Raw genomic sequence first — 12,641 nt, forward strand, 5'->3', positions numbered from 1 at the left:
TTCTACCGCACACTCCCATCCCAGGTCGGTCCCTAACAAGCCGTACGACACTCGGAAAGTTACTTCACTGCTCCGTGACTCAGTGTCCTCATCTGTCAAATGGGAATGATGATACTAGTATCACTGCATAGAGTCATTGTGGGGATTCAATGTTTGGAATAGTGCTTAAGGGCTCTGTGAGAGTGTTAAGTACCGTTGTAACCTATGAAAGGTGGACGGGAATGTCCGCCGTACAGTCTCGTTCTAATAACTCGTGATGGGTACTTGGAAATGTTATGATTGGGTTTATTATCATAACTGTTTGTCGTTACCACTTTGAGCACACTCACTGGTGGTAACCTCTCTGGAGGCTTGCCAAAGCAATGTCTATTAAGAATTGCAGCCTGCAAAGGAAGGCGTTTAAAGTGGAGAAGCTTGCCTACTTTTCCCCCCTTGCTTGGGTAACAGTCAACGCACGGTAAGCTTGGGAGTGCTCCACGCTACCCTTGGCTGGCCAGTGTAGGCCTCGCAGCTGCTCAATTCTTGGATGCACCTGCTGAGCCCTGGGCCCTGGCACTAACAGGAAATGAGGCAAACACTCGTAAATAAATGGAAAGTTTTTGTGCTGAAACAAATTCACAGGCTGTGTTTTTAGGGATCTGAAGAGGGGGATCACAGGGATGTTATAAAAGACCCAGAAAAGCCCTTAAGAGCTTTCTTCTGAGTAGTGTGGCCCAGTGGAAGAGCCTCTACCCAGCTCCGTTACCTTGGAAAAGTCATCTAAGCTCTCTGGGCCTTAGTTTTCTCCCAGGTCTAAACATGCTCTGACTTCTATTTCAGCAGCCTGTTTCATATGCTGCAAAAGCCAAGTCCAGCCTTGGACTCTGCCCCTGTTTGTGTTCTGCATGAACAGCCCCCGTTCCTGTCCCCAAGCCTCAGAGTCACCTTCAGCGGCCGCCCTGCTCCCTCTCTCACACTCGGGGGTCTCACGCCTGTCCTCCAACCCCTCTCAAATGCAAGCTGGACTGTGACAACTGGCCTCCTCGCCTCAAGTTTAGTTTCTTCCAGTGCAATCTTAACGGTACTGTGAGAGTTACCCTGCTATAAGGCAGCTCTGTCCACCAGAACTTTCTGCAACGGTACAGGTACTCTGAGCGAGGCTGTGTTGTCTAATACGGCAGCCACCAGCCACATCTGGGGATCGAGCACTCGAAATGGGGCTGGTGTGGCGGAGGAACTGAATTAAAATTTTATTTAATTTTCATTAATTTCAGTGTAAACAGTAGCATGTGGCTGTTTGCTATGCCAGGGTAACTGAAGTCAGACAAACCTGGAGTCAGACAAAACCGACTGTGCCATTGGGCTAGTTACTTTACTAGTAACTAGTAGCCTTGACTTTCTCATCTGTAAAATGGAGAGGATGATTTCTAGATCACAGCGCTGTTGTAAAGATTAAGAGGTGAAAAGTTCAGGGTAACGCCTAGTACGTGAGAAATTGTAACTCTCATTTTCACCCTAATTACTGTCCACGAATGTCATTGCATCAGTCACTTGTTCAGGAGGCTTAGTAGCTCCCCACTGCCTGTGTGGTACAGAGCCCAAGCGCCTGAACTAAGGCAAAACACCAAGCCAGAGATTCAAGAAGCCCCTACGAACTCTGTACGAGGTAAATAAAACTGGATCCACACCTAGATAAACCATAATAAAACTGCTGGAAATCAAGGAAAAAGACAATCTTAAAAGCAACCGGAGAAAAAGACAGATTATGCAAAGGTACAACAGTTAGGCTTACAGATGACTTCTAAATAGAAATAATAGGAGCCACAAGACAATAGTGACATATCTAATGCTGTATCTAATGTGCTGAAAGAAAAGAGTTGCCATTGTAGAATTCAATACGCAGTCAAATGTGTTTTAAGAATGAAGGTTAAATATACATCTCCAGACAGACACACAGGCACATTTGAGAATTTGTCATCAGCAGAGCCACAATGAGGGAAAACATTAAAGGGTATTCTTCAGACACAAGAAAAATGAACCCAGGTGGGTGATCAGAGATGCAGAAAAGACAAGCAACAGTAAGGGTAATGTGTGGATATGATACTGACTATAGAAAAACACTAATAATGTCTTGTGGGGTTTTAACTATCAAGAGGAGTTTAGAAAATGACAGTAATGGCTTATAAATCTGGAGGGGGTAAGTGAAGTTAAGGTGTTTGAAACTCATTGCACTGTCAAGGAGAAGGGCATCATTATCAACTACTATTGCCTCTTGGTAAGTTAAGAACGCAGGGCTTCCCTGGTGGCGCAGCGGTTGAGAGTCTGCCTGCCGATGCAGGGGACATGGGTTCGTGTCCTGGTCCAGGAGGATCCCACATGCCGCAGAGCGGCTGGGCCTGTGAGCCATGGCCACTGAGCCTGTGCGTCCAGAGCCTGTGCTCCACAACGGAAGAGGCCATAACAGTGAGAGGCCCGCGTACCGAAAAAAAAAAAAAAGAATGCACTTTATAGTCTTCAGGATGACTACTAAGAGAATAGTAGAAGAGTGAAAAACTTAATTAATGTGTGATTTTGGTGAGTCAAGGATGAATGCTATTGTCTTACTATGACTAAAAGAATAGTAAAAAAGTGAAATATTTCCAAGCTAATAGAGGGGGAAAGTGGAATAAGAGAAAACCATCCACTCAGAAGGAGGCAAGAAAGGAGAGAAAAAGGAACATACCACAGATGGTACATCTGGTATTGAGCAAGAAGGTAGATTTAAACCCCAGTACACGAGTAATTACATAATATAAATGGACTAAAAGTCAAAGATGGTCAAACTGTATTTTGTAAAAATGATACGCTATTTGAAGGCATATGTCTAAAACTTAAGACAAAAATTGACAGAGAACATATGAAAAAGATAAGGTATGAAAACTCTAACCAACAGAAAGCCAGTGGTGAAGCTAAATGACAAAGGAGACGTTAAGGGAGAAACACTACTAGAGATGAAAAGGGACATTTCATGATGATCTAAAGTTTTGCTCTACAGGAAGTATTAGGATCCTAAATTTATATGCACCTAGTAACACAGCCTCAAAATATATAAAGCAAACATCGTTCATATTAAAAGAAGAAACACACAAATGACAAACATGTTGAGATTTTTAAAAACATTCTCAATGATGGAACAAAAAGACAAAAAAAATCAATATGAGAATTTAAGTTGGAACAACATCATTGGCAAACTTGATTTAATGGATCAATTCTTTCTTAGATAATTTCACAATTAAGATCTGAAGGCAGTCTAGGGTAGTGGTTACACACAGGAGCTTTGGAGTCAGGCAGACCTGGATTCAAGTTCTGCCACAACTACTTTATGCAAGTGAACTTGGATAACTTCCTTCACCTCTGTGAGCCTCAGTTTTCCCAACTGTAAAGTGGGGATAATACCAGTATAGACCGCATGGGGTCATTGTGAGGATGAACAGAGATGATGCAGGTGGAGTGCTGGCCCCAGAGTGGTTCCCAGGCCGACCTGTCCCTGCCATACCTTGCTCTTTTCCCGCAGCGTCATAGAGATCAGGCTCTGCTCGGTACTGCTCCTTTTCAGCTCCACCCTGAGCTTCCTCATTTCTTTTTCCATGTCATGGATTTGCTGAAAGAGTTCCAACAACAGGGAAGTCAACTTCACAACTCATTTCATCCGGTTCATTAAGGCAGAAACCTAGTCTGGGATTCGCTTCATTCCTTCCCTTGGGGGACAATTCCACATCTTTGAGGCAAAGTAGACTTTCTTTCAACGGATGCAATGAAAGGGCTGGGTGAGGGAAAATTTGATTTTCTTTTGAAGATCAGCATGGATCCTGGATTAAACAGTACAAGATACCTATCCACTCATTAGAATCTCTTTCCTTGGGGTATATTTTTGAGTTCAATCTAAATAAGGGCTGTTTGGAAGACACAATGGGCACAGTTTGGAAGAAAAGAACAATGACATTTTTCTTTTTTCTCATTTGAGGCAGAGAAGTGTGCTCCTGCCAGAGAGAAGAACACACGTCTCCTCCCCCTGTCCCAGGCACCGGGCTTCCCAACGGATGGAAAACGTATGCCTGGTGATGTGCACGAGGGTTCGGGCCGGTACAGGGGGTGAACATTTACATTGAGTGGTCATCTTTTCATTGTATTCATTTTTATGTTCACCTTCCATACAAGGCCAGTGATACATTTGCTTTTTATTTTGTTTTTATGAATTGTTGTAAAATTGAATGTATTTAAGTAAAAATACTTCAAGAGGAGTTGTGTTAATAACAGTGCTCAGGGCTGTGATAAAACTTGTGACAGTGGATCATGAAAGTCTGGGCATCACAAGTCCAGGGGTAGGGACCACGGTGAATTTCTAGCAGCATATGGTGGCCACCTCCCGTCCCTTTCCCCAGGGGAAACCTGATGAGGGGCCTTGAGCCAACTGCCCAGAAAATCTGGGGAGAGTGTGTTTTCCATGGTCTTTTCACCCATCTCTTTGAGGCTAGCAAATCAAAGCATTAACACACAAACACCCAGAAAGCCCCAGAGCTTGTGCTAGCTAATGGGCCAAGGAACCCCTCCAAAACCCTCAAGGCCCCAATCTAGGCTTTCAGTGGACACCTAGGGGTCAGGAGGTTCAACGCACGGTTTTGCAGAGTTTTAACTCTTTCTCTTGGGCTTCCCACTTCTCCTTCTGGGCATCTTCCTTCTGTAACTCTTCTTTCAGCACTGAGCACTGTGGAGAAAAAGGACAAGGCCACGGGGGCTTGGCTGGGGGTCCCAAGTAATTGTGTTCACGCCCAGGAGTGTTTCCTGCTGTATAACGCAATCACACCTCTGAATTCTGAGAGGCGAGACCATTTGTGTGATGGGAGCACGGGATCCTGCAGTCGTTCCCAGTTCACCCCTCTCATGAGTTCTGAGGAATAGAGCGTCTAAATTCCTCTTCAAAAGCCAGCAAACTTCACTGCAGGGGAAATCCAGCTTTGTAGAGTCTGGGGACTTAGGGTGCAGGAATTGGGATGTTTTCACGCTGTGAACGGTGAGGGTGGAGGGGGCCGAGCCAGTGAGCTCCGGTCCATCTTAGGGCTTTTGTGCAGGTTGCATCTCAAAGAAACAACAGCCCCGACTGGTGTGGAGGGGTAAACGGAGCTGTCTTGCCTGAGGGCGGCTTGGCAACAGGCATTAAGGGCGTAAGCATGGATGTGCCTTCTTTTGACCCAGCAATTCCCACTTTAGGAATGTACCTTAAGGACAATGACTGGAGAAATAAGTAAATCTGTAGTTTCAAGGATGCTCTTCACAGAATTGTCAGTAACAGTGGAAGAAAAAAAAAAAAGAGGAAACAACCCAAGTGTTGTTTAGAACAGCAGACCACTTTATAACACTGGGTACATCCAGGAGAAAGTATGTAGCTTTTAAGACGAATGATAAGAGCGTTGATTTATTAGAATGGAAAAATAATAAGTATTTAAAAATTTAAAAAATGTGCATAGTATAAATTCACTATAAAATGATTGATTGATTGATTTCTAGGCAATATATAGAAACAAGACTGGAAGAACATACATGAAAATATTAACACTGATTTCTCAAGGTAGCATTTCCTCTCCTCTCTTTTTATTTTTTCTTCTCAATGTCATCTACTTATTTTTCTAAAATTAACACACATGATATATGTCATTAAAAAAAAGGCATCTCAAATGTTCACAAGAGCAGTATCCTTGGTGGTGACGAGCCCTTGTGCTATTGGCCAGCACAGTCTAGAGGAGAAGGGACCTCATTCCAAGGTCAACGAGGAAGGGGAAATGGGGACATAAATCATCCAAATGCATTTCAGGAGGTAGAAGAGCCAAGCAGGTGCTGTCTTTGCAGATTCCTTCTACTTAGCACCAGCTCTGCATCCCCTTCCCGTCCCCAACACACACACACACACACACACACACACACACACACACACACACACCACATTAAACAGCTATAGCACATGCCTGGGAAGACACCCTGCTTGGGAGAAACGAATGCAGAGGGCTTGGCCAGGCAGCCGACCTCAGGCAGAGGCAGAAGAGCACAACTAAAACCAGCCTCCCACTTCTTGGAAAACGATTTTGTCATCCCCATTTCACACATGGGGAAATGGAGGCCAAATAAGTTACAATAAAAGAAAGCTCTGGGATGGGACCCTGGTCTGTCTGATCCCAAAGCTCATGCAGTGCCTTTCACCAGCTCCAAACTGGGTATGGTACTACGTACCAGGTGTTACTTATTGTGCCTTTTCCTTGGAACCTCAAGATCTGTTTTCACCCCAGCCCCATGCAGACCTAGCTATCGGGTAGCCTCTGGTAATCTCTGAGTTGCCACCTGAGATGAAAGCTTTGAGGTTCTACCTTGACTCACAGAAACAGGCACATCATGCAAATACTGAGAAATCTTATCCTATAGAGTCAGGATTCTAAAGTTAGCATTGAAGGCAAGATTTGCAAAGGGTCAAAGTTACATGTAAAAAGCTCTTTGCTTGCCTACCACGTTCATCTTCCATAGAGACATTCTACACACTAAAGTCTAAGGAAGAAATGAGCGTCTGCGTGTTTGCATCTGGATCTTCAGACGTTCTGCTTTGAAGACAGTTATGAGAACCAGCGGTGCTGGGACCACGATGCAGCCGTGTGGTCATCCGTGCTCACAGGGAGATCGTATTCTGTTTAATGTTAAACTTTGTACTGGCAGTATATGCTCATAGGTGGGTTTGTTGCTGGGATTAAACAAACTCATTTATAATAGGGCTTAGAAAATGTTTGCTGGATTTGAAAATCTATTATGCTTCTTCTGAGCCACATACACGCTGTCCTTTGAAAGGCTTCAGAGAAGTTGGCCACCTGCCCAGCAGCTACCCTCCCTGTGTCCTTGGGCACTGGCCTCATCTCACCACCGTGTGTCATGTGACTCCACTGTGTCTGCTTTTCGCAGCTACAATTTGCTGATGACCCGACACTCACTCTGGAGCTGAGGGCTTCAAGCTGGTGATCCTTTTCTTTGTTCTCACTTTTCAGTTGATTCACCTCCTGTTGTAATTGTTGAACTTGACCATCCTTTACTAACGCGTCTCTTTGCAAAGATGACACCATCTCTGTAAAAGAACCAAACCAAACCAAAACAAAAGACTCATGGAGGTCAAAGAGGCAGGAAGGATTATTGGCAACACCATGGCTGTCAGCCAATGTTCGGAAAAGACCTTCCAAGCCCAGGCCACCACCGCTGCCCGCCTACAATTGGGGAGGCTTTTTCCAAGGGTCCCAGAGCAGGAATGGGAATGAGAGCGAAGTCCATGGAACAGGGTTTGAGGCTTCAGTGAGAATGAGGGGCAGTCAGAACCAGCGAGAGGAGAAGCCTTTGGGGGCCTCTTGTGGGCACAGGCCAGGCAAAGCTGGGAGGAGAGGCCACACCATGGGCCTGGGGAACAAAGGCCCAGCACAGGGAAGGTCCAGGAATTCTTCTCCAGAGGCCAGGAGACGGGCGTGTGGCAGAGGGCACTGCTGGACACTATTGATGGGGTGGGTGGTTGGTTTCTCAGTCCTCTGAGTTTGGACCCCTCTCTACCACTTATTAGCTTCGTGGTCTTGGACAAGCTATTTCACCTCCCACTGTCTGTCCCACACAGTTATTGTAAGGGTCAAATGAGACGGTATGCCCCAAGAACACAAAGTGGCTAAATTATGTTTGTTACATGGCGCCTATTATTTTTCTCAGCAGCCAGCTTCCAAAATGGCCCCAATGATCCCTACCACCTAGAATTCATGCCCTGTGTAGCCCCTCCCACCGTGAATAGGGCTGCCATGTGTCACCAATATGATACTGTGGAAATGACGGACTGTTTCCTCTCAGGCTGGGTCATAAAAGACACTGTGGCCTCCTCTTTGCTCTCTCTCCAATCACTCACTCTGGGGGAAGCCAACTGCTGTGTCGTGACGACACTCAAGCAGCCCTAGAGAGAAGCATGTGTGCTGAGGGACTAAGGCCTCCAGCCAATAGCCACATGAGCAGCCATTCTGAAGGGGGATCCTCCGGCTCCCCCCGAGGCTTTAGATGACATGACTGATGCCCCAGCCGACATCTTGCCTGCAACTCATGAGAACTAAGTCACCCCCCGCTCAAATTCCTGAACTACAGAAACTGGAGGAGATAATAAATATTGGTTGGGGTTTTATCCATTACATTTTGGGGTAACTTGTTATGCAGCAATAGATAACTACTCCATTACTGTAGTATCATTTTTTTTAACATCTTTATTGGAGTATAATTGCTTTACAATGGTGTGTTAGTTTCTGCTTTATAACCAAGTGAATCAGTTATGCATATACATATCTCCCCATATCTCTTCCCTCTTGCATTGTAGTATCATTTTGAATAAAAGTGGGAAGAAGGGTGCATAAATGCAGTGGTATTGGGTTATCTCCTACGGTTCTTTTCTTGAAAGAACATCAGGCCCAGTTTTAGTGGTAGGTATCAATCAAGAATGTCTATGAAATAAAGCACAAAATGCTCCAGAATTTCATTTTTAAAATGAGCTTTGCCTCCAGGACACAGTTCAGTTACTTGGAAATCCCTCTGGGGCTTGCCACACTTTGAGTGGGTCCAGCCCATCTCAAGCATTATCCCAACCCAGGTCTGTCCGACTCCCTGATCGGAGAAGGTGGGATCTGAGACAGGCTTGATGCTTGGATGAGGTTTCACTGGCCGACATACGGGAGGAAGGTGAGGACCAGCGAGTTCATCCTTCCATTCCTGGTGCCCAGAACAGCACCTAGCCTGGGGGAGGGGCTCAGAAAATATCTGAGGACATCCCAAGTGAGGGAGGAGCATAAGCAGAGACCTGGGGGCAGCAAGGGGTGGGTGTGGGTGTGATTAAGTTGAAGAGTGAGGCAGAAGAAAAGCACAGACTCATACAGAGATGGGGATTCACGTGCGACTCAATGCTATGCCTGGCTTCTACAGCTGTGGGCATGTTTCCTGCTACGCACTGGCTGCTTTCAGAGTGATGTGCCCCTGCGAGGCTCACTGCCTCCTCCCTGTCACCTGCTTCTCTCTCTCCCCTCGTCTGTGAGTGGCCCCAACCTCTTCAGGTCTCTAGACATGTCAGTTTCTGCTTAAAAACCTCCACCGGATTCCCAACACCCTTGGAATAAAAACCCAGACCCCCCCGACCCTGCCCAGCCCCACAATCCCCTGTTCACTCCACGCAGGCTCGCTTGCCCTTGGCTTGTCCTTGCCCACCTGAAACAGGTCCTCTCTAAAAGAAGGACATAGCGGTGGAGGATACAACATGAACTGGTTAGAATCGGCTAGGTCCAAGGGGGCGTAAGATTCGAGTTCCAGGGGAACTGGAGCCCCATTACAGGCTCATTGTAACACATGAGCGAAATGACACACCCATCAGCACCAGGACTGTTCCGAGGCTGACCATAAAGGTCAAAAAGTGGGTGGTGGGGCTTCCCTGGTGGCGCGGTGGTTGAGAGTCCGCCTGCCGATGCAGGGTACACGGGTTCGTGCCCCGGTCCGGGAAGATCCCACATGCTGCGTAGCGGCTGGGCCCGTGAGCCATGGCTGCTGAGCCTGCACGTCCGGAGCCTGTGCTCCGCAATGGGAGAGGCCACAACTGTGAGAGGCCCGCGTACAGGAAAAAAAAAAAAAAAAGTGGGTGTTGGCCCAATTCCTGGAAATCCCCGCCCCTTCCCCAAAATATTAGAGTTGTCCCAATCCTCCCACTCTTTAGCCTATAAAATTACCCAGCCCATAAAAACTAACTGCCCCATATTTGGGGGTCTCTAGCCTTCTGAAATGGCCCACACTCTGTCTGTGGAGTGTGTTTCTCTCTAAAGAAATCCACTTCTTACTTTGTCTCTCACTGAATTCTTTCTGCATGAGACATAAAGAACCTGAGCTTTATTAAGTCCCGAGACCAGATGCATGATCTCGATTAAAAGATAGTGGGTTCTGAGTGGGTTCGAGTCCCAGCCCACGGGTTCAAGTCCCACCTGAGTTCCATGGTTGCACACCCACTAAGCTGGTCCCCCTTGGCCTCCCCCCTTGAAGCGCTGGCCACCACGACACACAGTTTATTTTCTCCACAGCACCACTGCTCTCTGAAGTGGGCTTGTTTATTCATCCGTTTACTTTTATTGTCTGTCACCCCCTCCCAAATCTGTGAGTACAGGAATCTGACTGTCTTTTTTGGCTCTCCCTCCCCGGAGCCTGGAACGGGGCCTGACACCTAGTAGGAGCTCAAGAAACATGTGGAAGCAATGAAGGAATCCAGGGAATCAAAGCTCAGCCACAGCTGTGCGTTGGCTGCCCCTCTCCCAACCCAAGCCCTTTATCAGGGAACCACCTCTGATCAAATTAGAAAATGGTTTCCCTTGGGCCCAAGTGCACTCGGCTGAAATGGGTGAGACCATGGGTGCCTTAAAGGAGTGACCCCATTTTGTCCACGCTCTAGTTTGCACTCAGGCTGTTTTGTGGAACCACCCAAGCCACAAGGCGACCTGTGTTCTCCCTGGTGGGGCCAGTGCTCAGGAGACCTTGTAGCCAAGAGATACCATTCTCTCAAATATTTACCAGGCCCTGCCCTCGGAACTGGGTGGCAAGAAACCTCCACTGAGGGAGAACTCTAATGCACCGACACGGGTGATCCCTGAGGCTGCACCCAGGTCACGGGCACAGGTGCGCTGGTTGACTGGTGATGTCTGCAGGGGGAGGGCAGAAGCTCTGGGGCCTGAATGCAGAAGGGCCTCACCTGACGTGATGGCGGCGTCCCTCCTTAAGTTCTCGGCCTCGTGCTTCAGGGAGGTGATTTCTAAGTTTCTCTCAGACAGGGTCTGGCTCAGCACCTGGTTGTAGCCTTGCTGTAGGGCACTGATCTGTGGAAGGAGGCAACACACAGTCAGAGGGGGCCAGCCAGGCCTGCAGGACACGCCGGTACTTCTCCAACGTTGGGCAAAGAGTCGGGTTGATCTTGGATCGGGGTGTTGGGGAAACCAAGGTTTTCCGTTGTCACTAGTGGAAGGGGCAGGAGGGGGCCTGTTCCTTCAGTGACCACCATGTCATCGGTCCTCGAGACGCGGACCTTATCTTTGTGGCCACCCAGGGGCTCCAGTGCTGCTGTCTTCCTATGACCTGTGGGTTTTCAGCCATAAATAGACCAGCTGTTGGTTCCAGATCATCCAGCACTGACTGGATGCACAGCAAAGTTCAAAAGCCAGGAGCAGGTTATGAAATGAATTCCCTCTAATGAGAATAGAGGGTAGTTTATACCTCACAGAACACTCCAGAGTTTACAGAGCCCGTTCACACATGCTACACTGATACTCGTCACAGCGTTGCTGAAGGCTGACGTTCCCATTAATGTGCCCATTTTGCAAGGGAGCCAGGTTGAGACTCAGAGAGGCGAGGCCCCCTGCTCGGGATCACGCGTCTGGTCAGACGTGGAGTCTGATTCAAACCCAGTCTTTAGTTGCCTGGTTCCTCCTTCCCAGGTGGCTCTAGGAATGAGCGTGAGAAGTTGGAGGCTGTAAAGCATGGCATGGACTAGGGAGCCGGACTGTGGCCTTCAAGTCCTGCCTCTGCCAGTTAATGGGCTTTGTGAACACAAGGAGGACACCATGTACTGTTTCCTTTTGTTCAGTCTGTATGCGGGGTGATGGTAGTCCCAACCTGATAGGATTGTTAGAAGTATTTTAATAAGTTAACATGTGTACAAGTGCTCAGATCATGCCTGGCACACGGCACAGGGGGATGAGCTGTGACGGTCCTCTCCTCTACCTACCACGGGGTGTTTTTTTTGTTTTCTTTTTTTTTTTTTTTTTTTTTTTTGCGGCACGCGGGCCTCTCACTGTTGTGGCCTCTCCCTTTGTGGAGCACAGGCTCCGGACGCGCAGGCTCAGCGGCCATGGCTCACGGGCCCAGCCGCTCCATGGCATGTGGGATCTTCCCGGACCGGGGCACGAACGCATGTCCCCTGCATCGGCAGGCGGACTCTCAACCACTGCGCCACCAGGTAAGCCCTCACGGGGTGTTTTAGCTTCAGCTTCCCTCGTGCGTCTCTGGGGAAGATAGTTGGTAATCTTTATGTGTGCATTTGTAAGCCTTGCCAGGCTCACTTAAACGCCAGTGTGGTTGTTATTAAGAGGAAATACAAGGGCTTCCTTGGTGGTGCAGTGGTTGAGAGTCTGCCTGCTGATGCAGGGGACACGTGTTCATGTCCCGGTCTGGGAAGATCCCACACGCCGCGGAGCGGCTGGGCCCGTAGCCATGGCCCCTGAGCCTGCGCGTCCGGAGCCTGTGCTCCGCACTGGGAGAGACCACAACAGTGAGAGGCATGCGTACCACAAAAAAAAAAAAAAAAAAGAGGAAATACAGGAATCGTGGGTGGGAGCACCACAGGCCGGCTCTATCTATGGCTGCTGTGAGCACCCTCTAAATCCATGGATCAGAGCCCCCTCAAGGGCCGGTCCCTCTCCAGGGGTCTAGGTCTACACGTGGGGTGCGGAAGGCTCTCCATCAAATGCAACGTTGGTAAGGGCCCGAAAGTAGCTGCCAGGCCTCGGCCTCCACAGAGCAGGTACCCGAGAGGCCGGGAAAGAGAGCTGGGCCCAGAACCC

The 12,641-nt window shown here is 48.1% G+C and overlaps 3 protein-coding genes and 1 pseudogene across 4 annotated transcripts in view; all 4 read right to left on the bottom strand.

Moving 5' to 3' along the window:
- LOC309808894 (centrosomal protein of 78 kDa-like) overlaps positions 1–12,641 on the bottom strand; it is a 981,446-nt pseudogene that overhangs the window by 596,735 nt on the left and 372,070 nt on the right. The gene's annotated exons all lie outside the window — the stretch shown is intronic.
- Positions 1–12,641, bottom strand: part of LOC309807680 (interferon regulatory factor 6-like) — a 445,413-nt gene that overhangs the window by 203,609 nt on the left and 229,163 nt on the right. The gene's annotated exons all lie outside the window — the stretch shown is intronic.
- Positions 1–12,641, bottom strand: part of LOC309808078 (forkhead-associated domain-containing protein 1-like) — a gene marked incomplete at both ends in the record, with an annotated part of 196,499 nt that overhangs the window by 29,365 nt on the left and 154,493 nt on the right. The gene's annotated exons all lie outside the window — the stretch shown is intronic.
- The window catches only part of LOC309808079 (forkhead-associated domain-containing protein 1-like), a gene marked incomplete at both ends in the record, with an annotated part of 92,131 nt that overhangs the window by 21,172 nt on the left and 58,318 nt on the right, over positions 1–12,641 (bottom strand). The window contains 4 exons of the mRNA XM_082628086.1: positions 3,515–3,619; positions 4,634–4,723; positions 6,984–7,114; positions 10,778–10,901. Coding sequence (XP_082484212.1) covers positions 3,515–3,619; positions 4,634–4,723; positions 6,984–7,114; positions 10,778–10,901 — 450 coding nt within the window. The remainder of the gene's footprint in view (positions 1–3,514; positions 3,620–4,633; positions 4,724–6,983; positions 7,115–10,777; positions 10,902–12,641) is intronic.

The sequence above is a fragment of the Mesoplodon mirus genome (assembly GCF_964341445.2).
Source record: "Mesoplodon mirus genome assembly, chromosome: 7".
Classification (NCBI taxonomy): domain Eukaryota; kingdom Metazoa; phylum Chordata; class Mammalia; order Artiodactyla; family Ziphiidae; genus Mesoplodon; species Mesoplodon mirus.